General features: G+C 54.0%; 1 protein-coding gene and 1 non-coding gene across 18 annotated transcripts in view; both read left to right on the top strand.

Annotated features, from left to right (window-relative positions):
* Positions 1 to 20,079, top strand: part of CHD3 (chromodomain helicase DNA binding protein 3) — a 25,124-nt gene extending 5,045 nt beyond the window's left edge. The window contains exons 3-40 of one of the 17 annotated variants that reach the window (XM_032615067.1): positions 360 to 530; positions 770 to 894; positions 2,167 to 2,450; positions 2,684 to 2,814; positions 2,975 to 3,125; positions 3,303 to 3,496; positions 3,816 to 4,049; positions 4,248 to 4,451; positions 4,992 to 5,203; positions 5,949 to 6,080; positions 6,473 to 6,572; positions 6,986 to 7,177; positions 7,351 to 7,551; positions 7,929 to 8,066; positions 8,347 to 8,468; positions 8,624 to 8,797; positions 8,931 to 9,072; positions 9,299 to 9,430; positions 10,070 to 10,187; positions 10,400 to 10,524; positions 10,703 to 10,934; positions 11,223 to 11,389; positions 11,863 to 12,040; positions 12,443 to 12,508; positions 12,980 to 13,065; positions 13,183 to 13,316; positions 13,874 to 14,018; positions 14,193 to 14,355; positions 14,470 to 14,591; positions 14,698 to 14,833; positions 14,948 to 15,049; positions 15,240 to 15,368; positions 15,747 to 15,855; positions 16,029 to 16,161; positions 16,464 to 16,659; positions 17,768 to 17,931; positions 18,176 to 18,302; positions 18,791 to 20,079. In XM_032615067.1, the coding sequence (XP_032470958.1) occupies positions 360 to 530; positions 770 to 894; positions 2,167 to 2,450; positions 2,684 to 2,814; positions 2,975 to 3,125; positions 3,303 to 3,496; positions 3,816 to 4,049; positions 4,248 to 4,451; positions 4,992 to 5,203; positions 5,949 to 6,080; positions 6,473 to 6,572; positions 6,986 to 7,177; positions 7,351 to 7,551; positions 7,929 to 8,066; positions 8,347 to 8,468; positions 8,624 to 8,797; positions 8,931 to 9,072; positions 9,299 to 9,430; positions 10,070 to 10,187; positions 10,400 to 10,524; positions 10,703 to 10,934; positions 11,223 to 11,389; positions 11,863 to 12,040; positions 12,443 to 12,508; positions 12,980 to 13,065; positions 13,183 to 13,316; positions 13,874 to 14,018; positions 14,193 to 14,355; positions 14,470 to 14,591; positions 14,698 to 14,833; positions 14,948 to 15,049; positions 15,240 to 15,368; positions 15,747 to 15,855; positions 16,029 to 16,161; positions 16,464 to 16,659; positions 17,768 to 17,931; positions 18,176 to 18,302; positions 18,791 to 18,912 (5,793 nt within the window). In that variant the 3' untranslated portion in view covers positions 18,913 to 20,079. Of the gene's footprint in view, positions 1 to 359; positions 531 to 769; positions 895 to 2,166; positions 2,451 to 2,683; positions 2,815 to 2,974; positions 3,126 to 3,302; positions 3,497 to 3,815; positions 4,050 to 4,247; positions 4,452 to 4,991; positions 5,204 to 5,948; positions 6,081 to 6,472; positions 6,573 to 6,985; positions 7,178 to 7,350; positions 7,552 to 7,928; positions 8,067 to 8,346; positions 8,469 to 8,623; positions 8,798 to 8,930; positions 9,073 to 9,298; positions 9,431 to 10,069; positions 10,188 to 10,399; positions 10,525 to 10,702; positions 10,935 to 11,222; positions 11,390 to 11,862; positions 12,041 to 12,442; positions 12,509 to 12,979; positions 13,066 to 13,182; positions 13,317 to 13,873; positions 14,019 to 14,192; positions 14,356 to 14,469; positions 14,592 to 14,697; positions 14,834 to 14,947; positions 15,050 to 15,236; positions 15,369 to 15,746; positions 15,856 to 16,028; positions 16,162 to 16,463; positions 16,706 to 16,948; positions 17,932 to 18,175; positions 18,303 to 18,790 lie in introns of those variants that run through there. The other 16 variants (XM_032615061.1, XM_032615062.1, XM_032615076.1 and 13 more) reach the window with 16 other exon arrangements.
* On the top strand, positions 13,449 to 13,588 carry LOC116746509. Its single transcript, XR_004347765.1, has one exon.

Raw genomic sequence — 20,079 nt, 5'->3', positions numbered from 1 at the left:
CCACCCCCGCTTGCTAGCCTGTATCTCCCAGGTCTGGGACCCTAACCTCACTCACCACGGCCTAGTGAAGAGCCCAGTTGTCGACTTGACTTGCCCTGCAGCACAGAGAAGCGGTTGAAAGCACAGGCTCTGGAGGTAGACTACATGAATTTAGAGCCTAGCAGTCTTCTGTCTTCTTGGACAATTTATTTAGGTCTCTGTGCCTCAGTTTCCTCACCTACAAAAGAGTGGATAAAGATAGATGTTACTATCATAGGATTGTTGTGAAGATCAAAAGAGACGATAAATGTTACGTGCTGAGAACAGTTTCTGGCACAAGGAAGGGCTGAAGAAATAGTGTTTTTATTTCTTTCCCTTAGGACAGCGAGGAGGAATTTGGCTCTGAGCGAGATGAGTACCGGGAGAAGTCTGAGAGTGGAGGCAGTGAATATGGAACTGGACCAGGTCGGAAACGGAGACGGAAGCACAGAGAAAAAAAGGAGAAGAAGACGAAGCGGCGGAAAAAAGGGGAGGGAGATGGGGGGCAAAAGGTGAGTAGAATTAGGGAGTGAGGGGAGAAATCAGTATTAATGACAGGCATGAGGAGTGGAGGAGGGAGAGCCCTGGGCAAGCAGGGTGCTAAGTGGAAAGGCTGTGGTTTGTGAGGAGTGGGATTGGGCTGGGAATGGAGCAGGAAGCAGAAAGCCCAGGGAACCTGGTGGGTGGGTAGAGAGGCGTGTGGGGGGCCCAGGACTGGACCCCTGCGTCACTGAAGCCTGGTCTCGCCCAGCAGGTGGAACAGAAGTCGTCGGCAACTCTGCTTCTGACTTGGGGCCTGGAGGACGTGGAACATGTGTTCTCTGAGGAGGATTACCACACACTCACCAACTACAAAGCCTTTAGCCAGTTCATGAGGTGCGGTAGGGCTGAGGAGCCCTCTCGAGCAGACGCTTTTAATTTGGGGGAGGCCCTGGACCCTTCTGGAATCTGATGAAAGCTAAGAAACTGCTCTCCAGAGAAATTCACAGCACATACACATAAAATTCCCCATGTCATCTTAGGGAATTCCTGCACTCCTAGGATCCAAGGACTCCAGTCAGGAACCCTTCACTGGGGGGTCACAGTACCACTGCTAGGTTAGAAACCTCTGTGGTGACAGACTATCAGGAGGACAGATGGCCCTCCTTGGTCTAACAGTTCAGTTTCCCCTGCCTGACTTCTCTCTAGACTGGAGCGGGGAGGTGGTATCCGTGTTCCCCAGTTTTCTTTGCTCAGTTATCAAGTCCTCTGTCCCTTCGTTAGACACCAGTAATAATGGAGGATGCATTGCTGACAGTGGGACCTGAGCTTCAGTGGCTCCCGCAGTAGAGTACAGAACAGTAGAGATGCCTTTTGGGGAGCAGGCACTGACTGGAGCAGAGCCGTTCAGCGCTCTGGAGGCAGCCTGCTGAGGTTTAGGTCCCGGTGTCACGTTGGGCAGCTCACTTCTGTGGTCTTCAGTTTCCGCATCTGTGAAATAGGCACATAGTACGTACCTCACGGGGCCTTGTGGGGATTTGATGGGATGATGGATGGAAAGCTCAGCACACTCAGTGCCTGGTCCCTAGTGGTGTTCAATCCCTGGTAGCTGTCCTTAGTCCCGTTGTCTCACTGCTTCACTACTAAAGACAGTGCTTCTGTCAGCACCGGGGTCACCCACGTCCTCACGAGAGCTTAACACCTCACCGCAGAGCAGAACCAGTGTGGCCCATCAGACTCCACCTGATGGGACCCTTCATCAGGGCCCCTGGAACTCTTTAGAAAAGCACAGAGAATCATAGCAACTCCTAGTAGTATTGCGAGGAAGAAATAAGGTATTATGTGTGTGGAAGTGTTTTAGGAACTGTAAAGTAGTTGTCCAAAGTAGAGCTTTTTTATTAATCTCATATTTTTTTATCCTTTTTAATCTGCATTTAAATTTTATTTTGCCTTTTTTTTCTTCTTCATACTTTTTTCTTGTTTTTTTAAACTTTTTTTCCATTCTTAAACTTTTTATTTCTTTATTTCAAAATTGATGTCATTCTTCATAGGATGTATTTTCACCACCTAGGAATCCTACCTGGTACATAGACTTAATTGGTGAGGGGAAATGACAGTATTCCCAGACCATCTGTGAGGGGTCCGAGCGCCTTGCTTCTATATTTTCAGGCCCCTGATTGCTAAGAAGAATCCTAAGATCCCAATGTCTAAGATGATGACCATCCTTGGGGCCAAGTGGAGAGAGTTCAGCGCCAACAACCCCTTCAAGGGGTCGGCAGCTGCTGTGGCGGCAGCGGCGGCAGCGGCGGCCGCAGCTGTAGCTGAGCAGGTGTCAGCAGCTGTCTCATCGGCCACCCCCATAGCACCTTCCGGACCCCCCGCCCTTCCACCACCCCCTGCTGCTGATATCCAGCCCCCACCCATCCGAAGAGCCAAAACCAAAGAGGGCAAAGGTAAGAAACCCTCTAGTTGGAACAACTGTCACCTCACCCTCTAAACTGCATGTTCTCAAATTATAGTCCAGAGCTCTTGTCTTCTCAGCCCTGATTGTTGTAGAAGAAATGCTGTCCAGGAAGGGGTCTCAGTGAGACCATAGCCCACAGAGAGGTCCAGAAACCCTACGGCCTGCATTGTTCCTGGCTTTCATGACCTCGGCTTTTTCTCTGTCACCCCACTCCTCACTCAGGTCCAGGCCACAAGAGGCGGAGTAAGAGTCCCCGAGTGCCTGATGGACGCAAGAAGCTTCGGGGAAAGAAGATGGCACCACTCAAAATCAAACTAGGGCTGCTGGGTGGCAAGAGGAAGAAGGGAGGCTCGGTGGGTGGTCCCTCCCTGTCCATTATACTTCTGGGGTGTGGTCAGGGGCTGGGGGTCCAGACACAAGGGTCCGTGAGGGCAGCTGGAGCGGGAGCCCAAGGCCTGGGGAGGGGAGTGGAGTCCATTTGGCCTCTCTGACAGCCACGGGGGCTATGGGCAGTATGTCTTCCAGAGTGACGAGGGCCCTGAACCAGAGGCTGAGGAGTCAGACCTGGACAGTGGCAGTGTCCACAGTGCCTCAGGCCGCCCTGATGGCCCTGTCCGCACCAAGAAACTAAAGAGAGGCCGGCCAGGAAGGAAGAAGAAGAAGGGTAAGCGGTGTCAGCTGTGTGCAGCCCTGTCACTCAGCCTTCCTTTCATTCCTTCGTTGTCTTTCTTATTTGTAGTGTTGACCTCTTTACTGAACGCTTTTCTCTTTCTCTCCCCTCCCGCATTCCGCTCTCCTTCTCTCTCTCTGTTTCCTTTGCCTCCACTGGGGTGTATGACAGTCCTGGGCTGTCCTGCAGTGGCCGGGGAGGAGGAGGTTGATGGCTACGAGACGGATCACCAGGATTACTGTGAGGTGTGCCAGCAGGGTGGGGAAATTATTCTGTGTGACACCTGCCCTCGTGCCTACCACCTCGTCTGCCTCGATCCTGAGCTTGACCGGGCTCCTGAGGGCAAATGGAGCTGCCCCCACTGTGTGAGTACTGGTGCCACCTCTTACGGCCCTCAGGGACCCACCCACCTCTTTCCTCCTTGCTTTCTCTTGTCCTCTCCCTACCTCCAGATGCCTGGGCTTCTCAGTAACAGATGTTGGAAGTGTCCAAGATCCTAGTTTGATCCTCTCCCCCATTCCTTTGCCCCCAAAATTAGCATTTTGGGGACCTGAGATGTCCTGTTACTTTGTTCCCAGCAATCTTCTCTGCACTTCTAGGATCTAGCTGTCCTGGTTTGCCTCTGTCTTCCAGCCTCACTCCTTATCCTCTTTCTTGTGTCTGTGTCTGTCCTTGGCCTCCCAGGAGAAGGAGGGGGTACAGTGGGAGGCCAAGGAAGAGGAGGAAGACTATGAAGAGGAGGGGGAAGAGGAGGGGGAGAAGGAGGAAGAGGACGACCACATGGAGTACTGCCGTGTGTGCAAGGATGGCGGGGAGCTCCTGTGCTGTGACGCCTGCATCTCCTCCTACCACATTCACTGCCTGAACCCCCCGCTGCCTGACATCCCCAATGGCGAGTGGCTGTGTCCCCGATGCACAGTGAGTGTGCCCATCTCTCAGGCTTTATTGTCAGCCCCGACTCCTTCTCCATCTCCAGGGCCCAAAGGTTGGGCTCGCTCTTTCTCTACTCTCCCCCACACCTAGCCTTTGATTCCCGTGTGGGACCCCCATCCTCCTACTCTAATGATGGGCTCTTTCTGCCTCTTTCTTTCCTCTTTGTGTGCGTCCATCCCGAAGTGTCCCGTGCTGAAAGGCCGTGTGCAGAAGATCCTACACTGGCGGTGGGGGGAGCCCCCTGTGGCAGTGCCAGCCCCCCAACAGGCAGACGGGAATCCAGATGCCCCACCCGCACGTCCTCTTCAAGGCAGATCGGAGAGAGAGTTCTTTGTCAAGTGGGTAGGCCTGTCCTACTGGCACTGCTCCTGGGCCAAGGAGCTTCAGGTACAAGGGCCTCTCCTTCCCCGCCTCCTGGGGCCCCATTCACTGCCATTCTCTCTCTTGGCCCGCTGTTCTCTCGTCTTCCGTCCCCTCTGCTTTCCCTCACATTAGGCCTCTGGCCGCACACACCCTACCAACTCCCTTAGTTTCCACACTTGGTTCTCTTGGACTCCAGTTCTCTTTCCCTCAGTCTCCGTTAGATTCCTTCCCTTAGGTATGACATAGGCTTTCCTTAGCCTGCCTCAACTCCATCTCTTTGCTTATCCGTCTTAACCATGTTTTACTGATAGCCCCAATCTTAACAACCCTATTCCCTTCCTCCTTTTGCTTATTAATACCTCCCCACCCAGGTCCTGTCTCTGACTCTGTTCTCTGGCGTGCTATTCGTTCTCCTGCTTTGGCTTTAACTCACTATGTCCCTCCTCCCACCTCTTTCATTGCTTGCTTTCCCATGCCATTCCCCCTGCCGGCCTCTGCCCTGTCTCCTTTTGTCCTCTCGGGATGTTGGGACTATCTATCCCCTCCTCCTCTGTGCCCCATCAGCTGGAAATTTTCCACTTGGTAATGTACCGAAACTATCAACGGAAGAATGACATGGACGAGCCCCCACCCCTCGACTACGGCTCTGGTGAGGATGATGGGAAGAGTGACAAACGCAAGGTGAAGGACCCGCACTATGCCGAGATGGAGGAGAAGTACTATCGTTTCGGCATCAAGCCAGAGTGGATGACCGTCCACCGGATCATCAACCACAGGTGAGTCCTTGGTCCGTGCGAAGGCCTACCTGGGTTTTGCCACTATTCTTGTTGCGCTGTGGCTCCATGTTAGTATTTGTTGATTAACCAGATAATTGATCTAACTGGATAATTCCCACTGCGGCCCCAGCCCTTCTGGCTTTGTTTCCTCTATGGAGATGGGAGGAACCAGGAGGAAAGTCTAGCCCAGCACTGACTGCTTTGTCCTTGCTTCTTTTAATTTCTAACAGCTTAAGAAATGACACATGAGTCTGGGGATCTGGTTGTGAAAAAAGCAAAACGTGAAACACATGGTTCATATAGACCAGTGTTTCTAGTACTTCTTTCTTCACAGTACTTATTACTAACTAATGTTACATTGTCTTTTATTTTCCTATTTCATCACTGCCTCCCCCAATAGAATGTGAGCTCCATGGGAATAGGTCATTGGTCTGCTTAGTTCTGCTCAATCACCCGTGCCTGGGACAGTGCCTGGCATGTAGTAGATGCTTAGTAAATACTGATTGGATGAACGAACGATGTTGAAGCCAGGGATGTTTTGTGATCGTTGATTTTTAGGAAGCCATCCTGAAAAAGTTAGGGTAGAACTTCAGCCATTCCAAACTGCCTTTCAGAGGCCCACCATTGAGGATTAGGTGACAACGTCTGCATGTTTGCTGATAATTGTGTTGATTATGACTTTTTCTACTTGTGACACATATTACTTTTCTCCTCCTGCTCCTTCTCCTGGCTTCTCTTCCCACAGTGTGGATAAGAAGGGAAATTACCACTATCTAGTGAAATGGAGGGACTTGCCATATGACCAGTCCACGTGGGAGGAAGATGAAATGAACATCCCTGAATATGAAGACCATAAACAAAGCTACTGGAGACACCGGTGAGGGAGCCAGGTCGTGGGTTAGAGGGAGTCTGAGGACAGAGGCATGAAAGCTAAACCTCCAGCATTAAATGAGATGCAGTAGGGACAGACCCAATCTAGAATTTAGGGCAGTGGGAGCCTGGGCTGGGTTGTTTGCGGTGGGGTCGGGAAAGAGGTGGTGTGAGGAACAGAAAGGAGATCTAGCCTGAGTAATGGGGATGAGGATGCTGAGGAGTGGGGAGGGTTGGCTTTAGAGCTGAACTCCATAGGGGTGAGGGTAAAGAACCTGGGAGAAAGGAAATGTGAGAAAATCTTGGTTATGGAAAGTGGGAGCTAGGTCTGGAGTGGGTTCAGAAGGACAGGGGGTGGGTCCAAGGACCAGGTCTCACTCAGACCCGCTGTTTTCCCAGAGAACTAATTATGGGGGAGGACCCCGCCCAGCCCCGCAAGTATAAGAAGAAGAAGAAGGAGCTGCAGGGTGATGGGCCTCCCAGCTCTCCTACTAATGATGTAAGTCCTCCCACTTGGCCTGTCTCCCGTTTCTGGAGCCATGCTGATCGAAGATTTCCTGGGGGCTTCTGACAGAACTTCCCAGAGTTTCAACAACTTCTTTGAACAGTAGCTCTTCCTTCAGTGTTCAGCTTTGCCCCAAGAGTGCTAGGAATTTTGGCACAGGAGTGAGAGCTGCTAGAGACAGCAGCACACAGGGCTCTTCTACCAGTTTCCTTCCCCACAGTGCTTCTGGGTATTGTTTTAAGGAATGAGGGGGAGGCACTGCAGACTCAAACTTTCATAAGCTCAGGCCATAGGAGAGGGACTTGTAATCCCATTTGATATCAGTGCCGGGGAGAGGGGAGGAGGAGGCCAAGACCGGAGGAGCAGCTGATGGCTCCCCTGAGCTTTCTGACTTCTTGATTCTACAGCCTACAGTGAAATACGAGACTCAGCCACGGTTCATCACAGCCACTGGAGGCACGCTGCACATGTATCAGCTGGAGGGGTTGAACTGGCTACGCTTCTCGTGGGCCCAGGGCACTGACACCATTCTGGCTGATGAGATGGGACTGGGCAAGACCATACAAACCATCGTCTTTCTCTACTCACTGTATAAGGAGGTGCTAGACTCTCGGGCCCTGAGGGGGACAGCCGTGCTGAGGCCTAGCCTGGACTGGGGAAGGTGGGAGTGGAGGGTGAGGGCAGAGAACTGGCGGGGAGGGGTGCGGCAGGCAGTGGACTGGGTTGTATAACCGTGAGCCTAGACTAATGGTCCCCCACCCTCGACTCCCAGGGCCACACAAAGGGTCCCTTCCTGGTGAGCGCCCCGCTCTCCACCATCATTAACTGGGAGCGGGAGTTCCAGATGTGGGCACCCAAGTTCTATGTGGTGACATACACGGGTGACAAGGACAGCCGAGCCATCATTCGTGAGAATGAGTTTTCCTTTGAAGACAATGCCATCAAAGGTGGCAAGAAAGCTTTTAAGATGAAGGTAAGCCCCTCTATCTCATGTCCTCTAAAGTGCTCAGATCTGTCATTTCGTTGCCCCAACCAGGACTTCAGTTCCTTTATTCCCCGTTCAGCTTTCTCCCTCCTTTACTCCACCTCCCCTCACGCCTCTGCACTCCAGTCCTGGAGATGTAGTGGGTACTCCTAGGGGTGTACATGGATCTGTTCATTCTGGACGGGTGGTGGGAGATTGGGGGCCACATTCAGAAGTCCCTGCATGGAGTCAAAGTTGGAGGACAGGACAACGGGCTCCCTTTGGGAGTCTCAGTTAGGCCTGGGTGTCTGCGTGGAGAATGGGGGTGGAGGCCTAGATGCTTGGGTGTGGGGTGGCAGCCGAGTGGACAATGGTTGTGTTGGCAGAGGGAGGCGCAGGTGAAGTTCCATGTTCTCCTGACATCATATGAGCTGATCACCATTGATCAGGCAGCTCTTGGCTCCATCCGCTGGGCCTGTCTCGTGGTGGATGAGGCCCATCGGCTCAAGAACAACCAGTCCAAGGTGAGTGAGATACCCAGGCCTCAGAAACTTGAGGCTGTGGACTCCTACTTGCCCTAGTCCTAAAAAATAAAGTTTCAGGCACTTTCTGCAATCAGGGAGGCAGGAAGCCTGGGAATAAGTCTGGGGAGAAGTCCAGGTTGGAAGAGGGAGAGGACTAGGGATGTGAGGGCCTCTGATCCTGAAGAAAATAGGAGTTAGAGGCAGGGAAAGGTGATACTGTGGGCCAGCCACTGGCCACTGATGGGCCCTTTCCTCTGCCTTTCCTTGCCCCATTTTCTAGTTTTTCAGGGTCCTCAATGGCTACAAGATAGATCATAAGTTGTTGCTGACAGGGACTCCACTGCAGAATAACCTGGAGGAGCTCTTCCATCTGCTGAACTTCCTCACCCCAGAGAGGTTTAAGTAAGTGGCTCACTAGGGTGGTCTGCAGAGAGGAGAGGTGGAGGAACTGAGAAGATGAGTGGGAAGAGGATTCATCTGGAGTGAAGAATAGAGCCTGAGGTCAGGGGCAAAGAACCTGACGCCTGTTCATTTCCTTTTCTCCTTCTGGCTACTAGCAATCTGGAAGGCTTCCTGGAGGAGTTTGCCGACATATCCAAAGAAGACCAGATTAAGAAACTTCATGACTTGCTGGGGCCACATATGCTGAGGAGGCTCAAGGCTGATGTCTTTAAGAATATGCCGGCCAAGACAGAGCTCATCGTCCGCGTGGAGCTGAGCCCCATGCAGAAGTGAGATGCAAGGCGGGTTACCTGGCCCAGGGTTGAGGATTTGGTGGCAGCTTTCCAAGAGTTGGTGACCAAATGCAACATCATAATTGCTTCCTTTATTGTGTCTCTTCTATGCCCCTGCCCTGGGCTTTAGGAAATACTACAAGTATATCCTGACCCGAAATTTTGAGGCCTTGAACTCACGAGGAGGTGGGAACCAAGTGTCATTGCTTAACATCATGATGGATCTTAAGAAGTGCTGCAACCATCCATATCTCTTTCCTGTGGCTGCTATGGTAGATACGGGAGCTGGGGGACTGTGAAATGCCTGGCTCTTTGGAGACGTGGGCAGTTGAGCACAGGGCTGGAGTTGGGCTGGGAGGCCAGAGACTAGATTTCTGAGATGAGTAGGAATTGTAAAGGTGTGGAGCCTGGATTTGGGCCTCCAGCTTTCTAGGCATAGTCAGAATACGGGGGCGTGTTCACTGACCCTCTCCTCCTTTCTTCCTGCCTTCTTTTCAGGAGTCCCCCAAACTTCCCAGTGGGGCGTATGAGGGTGGGGCACTTATTAAGGCATCCGGGAAGCTCATGCTGTTACAGAAGATGCTGCGGAAGCTGAAGGAGCAAGGACACAGAGTGCTCATCTTCTCGCAGGTGACCCATCCCTGTAGCTCTTTCTCACCATCAGATAATCGCTGACCTCATTCCTGTGGTTGCCACGGGGTGCGAGGTTAGGCAGTTACACCCCTAAGGGTTTCTGGTATAGCTAAGTTCATCTTGGTCTCTGATCCCTGTTCTTAATTAAGGCTGTTGGAAGTTGTAGTCCAGTTTCTGTACGCCAAAAGGGGCGAAGGGGAAGGGTGAGCCATCTGCCTCCTACAGGTCGTCTCTGGGACTGGTACTGTTTCTTAACCTTATTGGGGAAGGGAGGAGAGCACAGACCTCTTGGAAATCTGATGAAAGCTGTGGGTCTGTTCTCCAGAAAACTGCACACACAACTAGACAATTTTGTACAGATTTTCAGGGGATTCATAGATTTGCCTGAAACTTTGTCGTGGGTGTCAGAGGAGAACCTCTGCCTTAGGAGAAACGGTCTTAAATCAGGAGAGAGAGAATGACAAGAATGTCCCAGGAGGAGCTGGGGGTGGAGGAAGCAGCTCCGGGGGGTGTATGACAGGGCAGGGGTACAAGTGTAAGGACTGGGGTTGAGAGAGAATAAAGAGGTAGTCAGACCAGACAGGGCGCATCCCACTGCCTCGTCGTTCTAGACTCCTGCCTTTTCTCTTGCTCTAGATGACCAAAATGTTAGACTTGCTAGAGGACTTCTTAGACTACGAAGGCTACAAGTATGAGCGCATTGACGGCGGCATCACTGGTGCCCTGAGGCAGGAGGCCATCGATCGCTTCAATGGTGAGGGGGGCCTTGGTCCCTGCTGGGTGTGGGAGGCCTGAGAAACCTGTGCCTAGGTCCCTGGGATGGGAGGGTGCTGGCCTGGGAGGATATTAGCCACCTGGGCTTTTGAGTTGAGGGCATCGTTGTTTGTAGCCAGGGAACAACTAGGAGCAGGTGGACAGACCTGCTGGGTACAAGAAAGGCCTGATTTCCTAATTCTTGCCTCCTAGCTCCTGGAGCCCAACAATTCTGCTTCCTCCTGTCCACCCGGGCTGGAGGGCTGGGCATCAATCTGGCCACTGCCGACACTGTCATCATCTTTGATTCAGACTGGAACCCGCATAATGATATCCAGGTGAGAGCATGCCTCCTGGAGCCCCTCTGAGCAAGGAGATGTGTCTGTCTGTTCTGGGGTCAGAAATAAACCTCTTGGTGGGTAGAAGACCCTTCCTTGTCAGCCTCTTTTCCAGAGCATGTAGGGGGTGTCTCCCCTGCCACTCCCCCGGCCCATCCCCACTTTCCGGCCCCTGCAGGCCTTCAGCCGTGCTCATCGGATCGGCCAGGCCAACAAAGTGATGATTTACCGGTTTGTGACTCGCGCATCAGTGGAAGAGCGAATCACACAGGTGGCCAAGAGAAAGATGATGCTCACGCATCTGGTGGTGCGGCCTGGGCTGGGCTCCAAGGCGGGCTCCATGTCCAAGCAGGAGCTGGATGACATCCTCAAATTTGGCACCGAGGAGCTATTTAAGGATGAAAATGAGGGTGAGAGCCTTTTCTGCAGCTCCCTGTAAGCAGGTCTTTGCTGTCTATGAGCACTTCTCTTCTGAAACCCCCTGAAGAAAATCTCTTCTCTGCATCCTTGGAGGAAGGTTGGCTTACAGGTTGAAAACAACAGCAAATCTCTGTGTAGACGTCCAGGGAAAGGGCCTTCTCCTCCAGAGCTCCCGTGAAAAGGAAGCAGAGGGGAAGGCTTTCCTCTGATCTCTCTAAAGTTCTGCCTGAGGTTCTGGTTAGAGCTCAGAGTCCCCTCTCATTCCCCAACTCCACCAGGGGAGAACAAGGAGGAGGACAGCAGTGTGATTCACTATGACAACGAGGCCATCGCTCGGCTCCTGGACCGGAACCAGGATGCAACTGAGGACACTGACGTGCAGAACATGAATGAGTATCTCAGCTCCTTCAAGGTGGCCCAGTACGTGGTGAGGGAAGAAGACAAGGTGAGAGGCTTGGGGCCAGACACTGTGCATCCCGGGCCACCTCTGAGGGGTGGTGTCCGACGTCCTTGACCAGACCTTGAAGTTGGAGGATCCCCCTTCGCTCTTGGTTTTTGTCTGATCTCTTACCCCAGTGCCCATCAGAGAGCGGTAGTGGACCTCAAACGACTTCTTGGTCTAAAGGATGAGACTGGACTTTGGAGAAAACTTAGGCAGAGAAAGCGGTGATAAACTCGGGAGGGAACCTTCTGAGTCAGAGTGGGAGGGACACAGAGGGCACTAGAGGAGAGGTTTGGAAAAAAGGGAAATCACGAGGAGGAGAAGCATATTGCAGGTAAGAGGTAAGGAAAACTTACACAGAGGACTTACACACAGTGACGAGGTCTAGGGCTGGGTGGAGGCAGGCGAGTAGGGATTTTGTCATGGTGGAAGGATTGGAAGGGGAGGCCTTCAGCGTTCGTCCTGCTGCCCTTCAGATTGAGGAAATTGAACGAGAGATCATCAAGCAGGAGGAGAACGTGGATCCTGACTACTGGGAGAAGCTGCTGAGACACCACTACGAGCAGCAGCAGGAAGACCTGGCCCGCAACCTCGGCAAAGGCAAGAGGGTCCGCAAGCAGGTTAACTACAACGATGCTGCTCAGGAGGACCAAGGTGAGGACCGCCCCTGACGGAGGGACCGAGAAGGGGAGAGTGCGCTTAGGAGTCAGGGCCTTCCCTGCCAAGTGGAAAGAGATTAGGAAGGGACACTGGGAGCTACCCGGAGGCCACGTGGATTTGCAGGTGATCTCAGCTATCTAGCAGTTGCAGAGGGCTCAGATGGACACCCAGGGGTCCCTGTTTAGAGTGGGTTATGCAGGAGTCAGGAGGTAGGTGGGTGAGTGGACATGGTGTGTGGTCCTGAGTCAGACGGCAGGCAGTCATCCGGCATCCCTAGGAGGGCCAAGGCCAGAGCGAAGGTGCAGAAGTCTCCGAGGGGAGGCGTCCAGACAGAAGGGCCCCAGCCTGGGCTTATCCAGGGAGCCATCACTGACCACTGAGCCCTTCTCCTCGCAGATAACCAGTCAGAATACTCAGTGGGATCAGAGGAGGAGGATGAAGACTTTGATGAGCGTCCTGAAGGTGGCATCTGTTTTCTTGTTTTTCTACCACACCTCTTCCCATTTCACTTCCCATTGTCTATTAAGCCCACTATTTTTATACAAAATGCTCATTTGTAGAAAAAGTAAAGATTGCAGGTAAGCAAAAAGGAAGAAATATCTATAATCTCGCCACTGTTAAAATTGGGAGTATATAACCACGCAGGCTTAGATACCTAGATGAAAGATCGAGAAAGGTAACATCCTTTTACATTCCTACCATTAATCTTGCTTGCATCGTGTGGGTGCTACTGATTTTTTAGTATGACTCGATTCTTTTGGACCTATTGGGTTAGTAGTTCTGAATGCGCTGGGAAGAAAATTAGAAGCGCCTCAGAGCTGACACAGGCCTTTCCTGTGTTCTGTATCTTGTGAGAATGGAGGGCTAGGAAAGAGTGAGCGGGGGGAAGGAGGTGGCAGCTCTACTAACCGGGGTCACCATCTCCCCACCCAGGGCGTCGACAGTCCAAGAGGCAGCTCCGGAACGAAAAGGATAAGCCACTGCCTCCACTGCTGGCTCGAGTTGGGGGCAACATTGAGGTGAGAGCTGGCCTAGGCCCCTCTAGGAAATTGAAGCTGAGTCACTGAGGGTAGAACAGACCAAGAAATGAGATCCTGGACATTCACTGCCCACTCCCTCCTTGCCCCCATCATCAGGTGTTGGGATTCAACACCCGTCAGCGGAAGGCCTTCCTCAATGCTGTGATGCGCTGGGGCATGCCACCACAGGACGCCTTCACCACCCAGTGGCTGGTGCGGGACCTCAGGGGCAAGACTGAAAAAGAGTTCAAGTGAGTGGGGGTGATTCAGGGCTGAGCTGGATGGAAGGGTAAAAACTTTGGGTGTTACTGCTTTCCTCTTGGCCACCATATGATGTGACCTTACTCAACTGATCACCGTACTCCCTGCCAGACAGCCTTTCCTGGCTCAGTTTCCTGGGGGGTGGGCTCAGCCTGCCCCACCTCCCCTCAGATGAGCCTAGAGCAGGGAGGCCAGGCTTCCTCCCCAATGGGAGAGGCAGTTGAGACAGGAGCCTCGCCTGGGCTGTCCTTGCCTCACATTTATTTGACCATGATAACCTGGCAGGGGGGCTGGTGGGAAGGATGAAGAGCTGACTGATGGGGCCTAGGAATGAAGTAACCAAGACCAAGGGGACTGTGGAAATGCAAGGGGAGGGGCAGATGGGGGAGTTAGGATTTGGAGGACAGGTGATGGTGAGGTTGAGAGGCCCAGGGGAGGACCCCTGGAGGCACCCGGGAGTTTCAGGTTCAGTAATCCCTGTGCCCCCTTTACTGCCCTGCCCCCGCTAAGGCTCTTCTAACACACCTCCCACCCCCGTGCTCCTTAGGGCCTATGTGTCTTTGTTCATGCGCCATCTCTGTGAGCCCGGGGCAGACGGCTCTGAAACCTTTGCTGACGGGGTCCCTCGGGAGGGACTGAGTCGCCAGCAAGTGTTGACCCGCATTGGAGTCATGTCTCTCGTCAAGAAGAAGGTATCCGTCTTCCCCTCAGCCAAAGAGGCTGGCCGCCTAGGCCCTGTGCTCCTCTGCCTCTCGTCCCTGAGTTCCGGACTCACGCTGGTGCGAGAAAGGGAGAAGCGCTGGAGCTTGCTGTGTGTCCGGTGCCCGAGCTGATCTCTGTCCCTACGACTCCCCCGCACCCTTCAGGTTCAGGAGTTTGAGCACATCAATGGGCGCTGGTCTATGCCGGAGCTGATGCCCGACCCCAGTGCTGACTCCAAGCGTTCCTCCAGAGCCTCCTCTCCTACCAAAACGTCTCCCACCACTCCTGAGGCTTCTGCTGCAAACAGTCCTTGCACCTCAAAACCTGGTAATCAGCTCAGGATGGCAGGAGAGACAGATGGGGCCAGTGTCCGTTAGACGCCGAGGGTCTGGAGTTGGGGTGGGGAGTTTCTGCCTGCCTCACTCCGCCTTACCCCCGCAGCTACTCCAGCTCCCAGTGAGAAAGGAGATGGCGTAAGGACACCTCTGGAGAAGGATGAAGCAGAAAACCAGGAGGAGAAGCCAGAGAAGAATAGCAAAATTGGGGAGAAGATGGAAACAGAGGTGTGTGTGTGGCTACCCAGCTTCCTTTGAGGGGAGGGAGTGGCAGAGTCGTGGCGGCAGGTGCCTAGGAGCCGCCACTTCAGCCTGACTCCGTTGTCCTCTTTAGGCTGATACCCCCAGCCCAGCCCCATCACTTGGGGAGCGGCTGGAGCCAAGGAAGATTCCTCTAGAGGATGAGGTGCCAGGGGTACCTGGAGAGATGGAGCCTGAACCTGGGTACCGTGGGGACAGAGAGAAGTCAGGTGGGTGCATGGCCTTAGGGGTGATGGGGGGCTTAGAATTTGGGGGTTCCCTCTTCCTGGGGTCAGGGGCTGAGGGTGACATCCTCCCTTCCTGTCCCCTACCCCCTCCCACAGCCACGGAGTCGACGCCAGGAGAGAGGGGGGAGGAGAAGCCGATGGATGGACAGGAACACAGGGAGAGGCCGGAGGGGGAGACGGGGGATTTGGGCAAGAGAGGTAATGGGTGGAAGGACCGGACACCTGGGTCCCTGAGGGAATCAGGGGAGGGGACGTGGAGTCTTGGGAACCAAATGCCTGGGTCCTGGGTGGGTAGCTGTTCCAGGGGCCAGTACACTAAAGAGAGTAGTCTAGGGACCTGGGAGGAGAATCGCCTGAGGTGTGAGCTCTGCCCCGTCTGCCGTAGCAGAAGATGTAAAAGGGGACCGGGAGCTTCGACCTGGGCCTCCTCGAGACGAGCCGCGGTCCAACGGGCGACGTGAGGAGAAGGCAGAGAAGCCGCGGTTCATGTTCAATATCGCAGACGGTGGCTTCACAGGTGGGGGGGTCCTCACTGCCCTCTGCTCCTCACTGGGGTTAGCTCATCCTCATGGGGTTTCTCTTTGGGCCTGAGGCCTCCTTCCGCCTTTAATTCCAAGTAACTGTCAATGAAATGGTGCATGCTGTCTCTGATCCTTGCCCTTGGTCCTCCTTAAGTGTACTCCTAACTCCAAAGCTGCCTTAATCCCACCTGTACTCTTAATCCTAACTTGAACCTTGTTTGTAACTAGTTTTATTCCTAACCCCTCACCTAACCTTGCCCTGTTCCTCCTAAAAAGCCCTTAGTCCTGTCCCACTGTTCAGTTCCCTCCTCTGTACCAGTCTGCTGGGCTTCACAAACTCCTGATGCCTCATCTGTCTTCTGTCCTCTTTTCAGAGCTCCACACGCTGTGGCAGAATGAGGAACGGGCAGCTGTTTCCTCGGGGAAACTCAATGAGATCTGGCACCGAAGACATGACTATTGGCTTCTGGCTGGGATTGTCCTGTATCCTTGGCTACAAATGCAAGAAAAAAATGTTCTCTCAGCCTGGAGAGAGGGGAACTACACTTAGGGAAGGGGGCCTAGTGCCACACTTTGGGGCGACCAGGCCAAAAGGAAGGCGTGTTCACAGCCCAGCCCTGTTAAATTCCTTGATGATCCACTTCCTTTATTGGCAGCCATGGCTACGCACGGTGGCAGGACATCCAGAATGATGCTCAGTTTGCCATTATCAACGAGCCATTTAAAACTGAAGCCAATAAGGGGAACTTTCTGGAGATGAAAAATAAGTTCCTGGCCCGGAGATTCAAGGTGAGGATGAGGGAGGAAAGGAACAGTGTTGAAGAGGGGCTTGGGTGAGAAGTGGGACCAGATCTGGTTGGAATGTAGGCAGGGTTAACACCTTGAGGGTTGAGGCGATGCTTGAGGCAAAGACCAGAGGGTCACCTTGTGTTTGGCACTGTGGTCTGGATCGGGGTCACAGTCAGTATTGGTGTGGAGCTGGGGGTCTGGGCCGCTGGTGAGGGCAGTGTGAGGGCAGTGTGGGTCTCCAGCCCCGAGCTGCGTGCTTGCTGCTGGCAGCTCCCGCACTCACCCCCTCCCCACACCCTTAGCTCCTGGAGCAGGCGCTGGTGATTGAGGAGCAGCTGCGGCGGGCGGCCTACCTGAACCTATCACAGGAGCCGGCGCACCCCGCCATGGCCCTCCACGCCCGCTTCGCCGAGGCCGAGTGCCTGGCCGAGAGCCACCAGCACCTCTCCAAGGAGTCGTTGGCGGGGAACAAGCCGGCCAACGCCGTGCTGCACAAGGGTAAGGGCCGCGGCGGCCCCGCGCGGGGGAGGGCCCACAACGCTGCGTAAGTCTTCACCCCGCACCCCTCAAAATCTTCCCACCCCTCTGACCCCTTTACCCTCTGAACCACCCCCCTCTGACCTCTGACCCCACCCCGACCCACCTGGTACCCCCTTGGTTTTTAGCCTCTAGGATTCGTGCGGCCAGCCCTCATCCGTGCCTAGTAGCATTCACATCAGTGCCTAAGGGAGGGACCTTCCCCCCAACCCCCCAATCTCCATGAGACTGTGCCACGTCCCCTCCACAGGGCGGAACTTCTTCGCTGACCCACACACCTGCCATATTGCTAATAGCACTCTCTCTGGGGCCCTGGCCTGTGTATAGTCCACAAAAGTCCTTACCCCCGGTCCCACAAACCACGTTCCTCACGTCTCATTCACCCCATGAAGCAGAAAGCACCTTCGTCCCACCCTCTGACCCTACCCCATGAAACTTCCCTTTGACCTTCAACCCTTCCTCCCAAACCCTCTTACCTTGATAATAATAGATTAAGTTCTAAAGCCCTCTAACCATCTAATCCTGTCTGATGTAGTGACTGATTCCTGGCCCCTTTGACTCCTGTTCTAATTCCTTGAATCTGTAATGCTGACCCTCTAACCTCCCTCCCCCCCTTACATATTAAAACTTTGATTCCTTACGTCTTTGACACCACTTACCACCTCCCACGCCTCCTGACTATTTCCTCCCCGTCATCCCCAACCCCAAAACCTCACTCTTTCAGTATGGGATGTTCTGACAACTCCCCGCCCCCATGTCTTCCGATGTCCTCCCTCCCCTATCTCCCTTTTCTCCATATTCCCTTTTCCTTTCTTCTTTCTCTCCATCTGTCCTCTGTGGTGATCTGGTCTCTCTGCCTCTTTACCTGACACTTTTTCTTTGTCCCCGAGTTGCTCTTTTTTTCTACTTCTGTCATTTCCTTGGTCTCTGATTCTTCGACATCTGTGCCCTCCTCTCTCTCCTTCTCTGACTGTATCTGTCCATCTGACTCCTCATCTCTTTTCCTGGCTCCATCTCTCCCTTTCCCTGTCTTTCTCTTGCCCTTCTTTCTCCGTGGCCCGGGCCCCAGTTCTGAACCAGCTGGAGGAGTTGCTGAGCGACATGAAGGCGGACGTGACCCGCCTGCCAGCCACGCTGTCCCGAATACCCCCCATCGCAGCCCGCCTTCAGATGTCCGAGCGCAGCATCCTCAGCCGGCTGGCCAGCAAGGGCACGGAGCCGCACCCCACACCGGTAACCCTCTTTCCCCCCACTCCAGTTTTCCCTGTTGGTACTCCTCCTGCACACGTAGGAACATCTCCTTCAGAGCCCCGTGCAGTGTGGAACAACGACCTGCTCCAGCACGCTCGTCAGCCTTGAGCCTCCCTGCCTGTGTGATACCCCTCAGTAGTTCTGGAGTTGGCCCATGATGTCTCCCCGACAGCTTCTTTCCTCTCAGACTGTGGACCCTCTAATGTGGGCTCGCTCTCTCTTCCAGGCCTTCCCCCCGGGTCCGTACGCTACACCTCCGGGGTACGGGGCGGCCTTCAGCGCCGCACCCGTAGGGGCCCTGGCCGCCGCAGGCGCCAATTACAGCCAGATGCCTGCAGGGTCCTTCATCACAGGTCAGCTGGTGACTTCCTGCCTCCTGCTCCTTGCATTCTTCCTTTTCCAAGCTTCATCCCTGCTCAGCTACCCTTTTACTTGTCCAGCCCATCTCATTTCCTTGGAAGTATCCAGTGTTTTATGGAATGGAGTGGTTCTGGACTTTGTTTTTCCCATCCCTTTCTCAGCTTCTCTTCCATTCCCATTGTCAAAAACCTCATCTAGGGTTTTAGTGGTTCTGTGGCTTGGTACTATGAGCCTCCTCCAGCTGTTTACTTCAGAGGAAGAGAATATGAAATTGGAAGGGGCTTCCAGGGAAAGTTGGAGCGTGTGTTCCATCATGCGTACAGTGGGGAATCTCAGAGAGAGAGATTTTTTCCCATCCCTACCTTAGAAAATTGGATGTGGCATGAGGTGACCTAGAAGTAAGAACATACTGTCGTCAGGAAGCAGTCGACAATGGGAAGTGAAGGAGGGATTGACCCTTCCTTACCCCCTTCCCAAACAGCCGCCACCAACGGCCCTCCAGTGCTGGTGAAGAAGGAGAAGGAAATGGTGGGGGCATTGGTGTCAGACGGGCTGGATCGGAAGGAGCCCCGAGCCGGGGAGGTGATCTGTATAGACGACTGACCGGATCCCAGGCCTGCCCTTCACCCAGGCCCCGTCCGCGAGGCCGACCCCCAGCTCAGGCTCTGGGGCCTGCTGCCAGTCCTCCGCCTTCCCCACCCCTTGGGCCCCCGCTGGGCTAGGAGCCCCTTTGCCCCTCTCTACAGCTCTCTTCAAGAAGGGCCCTTTGTCCTTCTCCACCCCGTGCACCTTTCCCACCGTGCTTTGAAGACTGTGCTGGTGAGAAGAGGTCTGGGTGGGAGGTGGTCAGCAGGGTCTTCCAAGTACCTGTACCCCCCACTGCCCAGCACACACAGCTTCCCAGTGAGCAGCTGTGGGGCGGGGCGGGGGGGAAGAGGTGGAGCCGCCCCAGTTCTTATTCCTGCAGCGTAAGCTCCATCTCTTGCAGAAGTGGGGGGTTAGCCTTGCCCGGCCTTTAGGGACTTTGGTGGGGAAAAGAGCTTTCAAGAGAGGAGGGTGACTTTAGAGAGGGGTGACAGTGAGCCCTGGGAGGGTGGAAGGGAAGAGGAGGGGCGGCTGCATGTTTCCTTCCCCTACCTCCCCCCAAATGGAGGGCGGAGCAGTTAACAAGGGAGGGAGTCCATTGCTGTTCAGCCTCAGAATAAAGGCGCCGTTCACTGGCTCAGTTACCTCCTGCGTACCGGCATCTTGTGTTGGGAATCTTCCCCCCTCCCTAGGGACCAAGGACCACCCCTACAAAGAGAGTAATATTTGGGTGATACTCCCTTAAGCCAAAGAGGAGCTCCCCAATCTGTCCTAGGGACCCAGGTAACCTAGAAAGGGTGGTGGAGAACACAATGGGCCAGATGTGGGGGGAGCCCCCAGTTTTGGGGCTCAGGTTCTTGGAGGACTTCTACCCTCCCTCCTGAAGACCTGGATATGAACTAAACTTGAGTGGGTCAGGCAGGGGGTCTAGTCAGGGGACTACCTTGCCTTTGGGACCAGAGCAAAATAGTGGAGGGCAGGCTGGGGAGACATGGGCACATCCTCCTCCCCAGGAGGGGCTGGGGAGAGTGGCAGTTTGCATGGCGAACCCCCCACTTGCTCTTCGCTCCCCTTCACTTTCTTGCTGCTCCTTTCCCGGTCTCTTCACACCCACTCCTGGTCTGTCCCAGTCCCCTCTTCTGTATCAGGTTTATTGGTTGTACATATAAATTATACTTTCCTTTC

This window comes from Phocoena sinus, chromosome 20, assembly GCF_008692025.1.
Source record: "Phocoena sinus isolate mPhoSin1 chromosome 20, mPhoSin1.pri, whole genome shotgun sequence".
In the NCBI taxonomy this organism is placed as follows: Eukaryota; Metazoa; Chordata; class Mammalia; order Artiodactyla; family Phocoenidae; genus Phocoena; species Phocoena sinus.
This window is presented reverse-complemented; position numbering and strand designations above follow the sequence as displayed.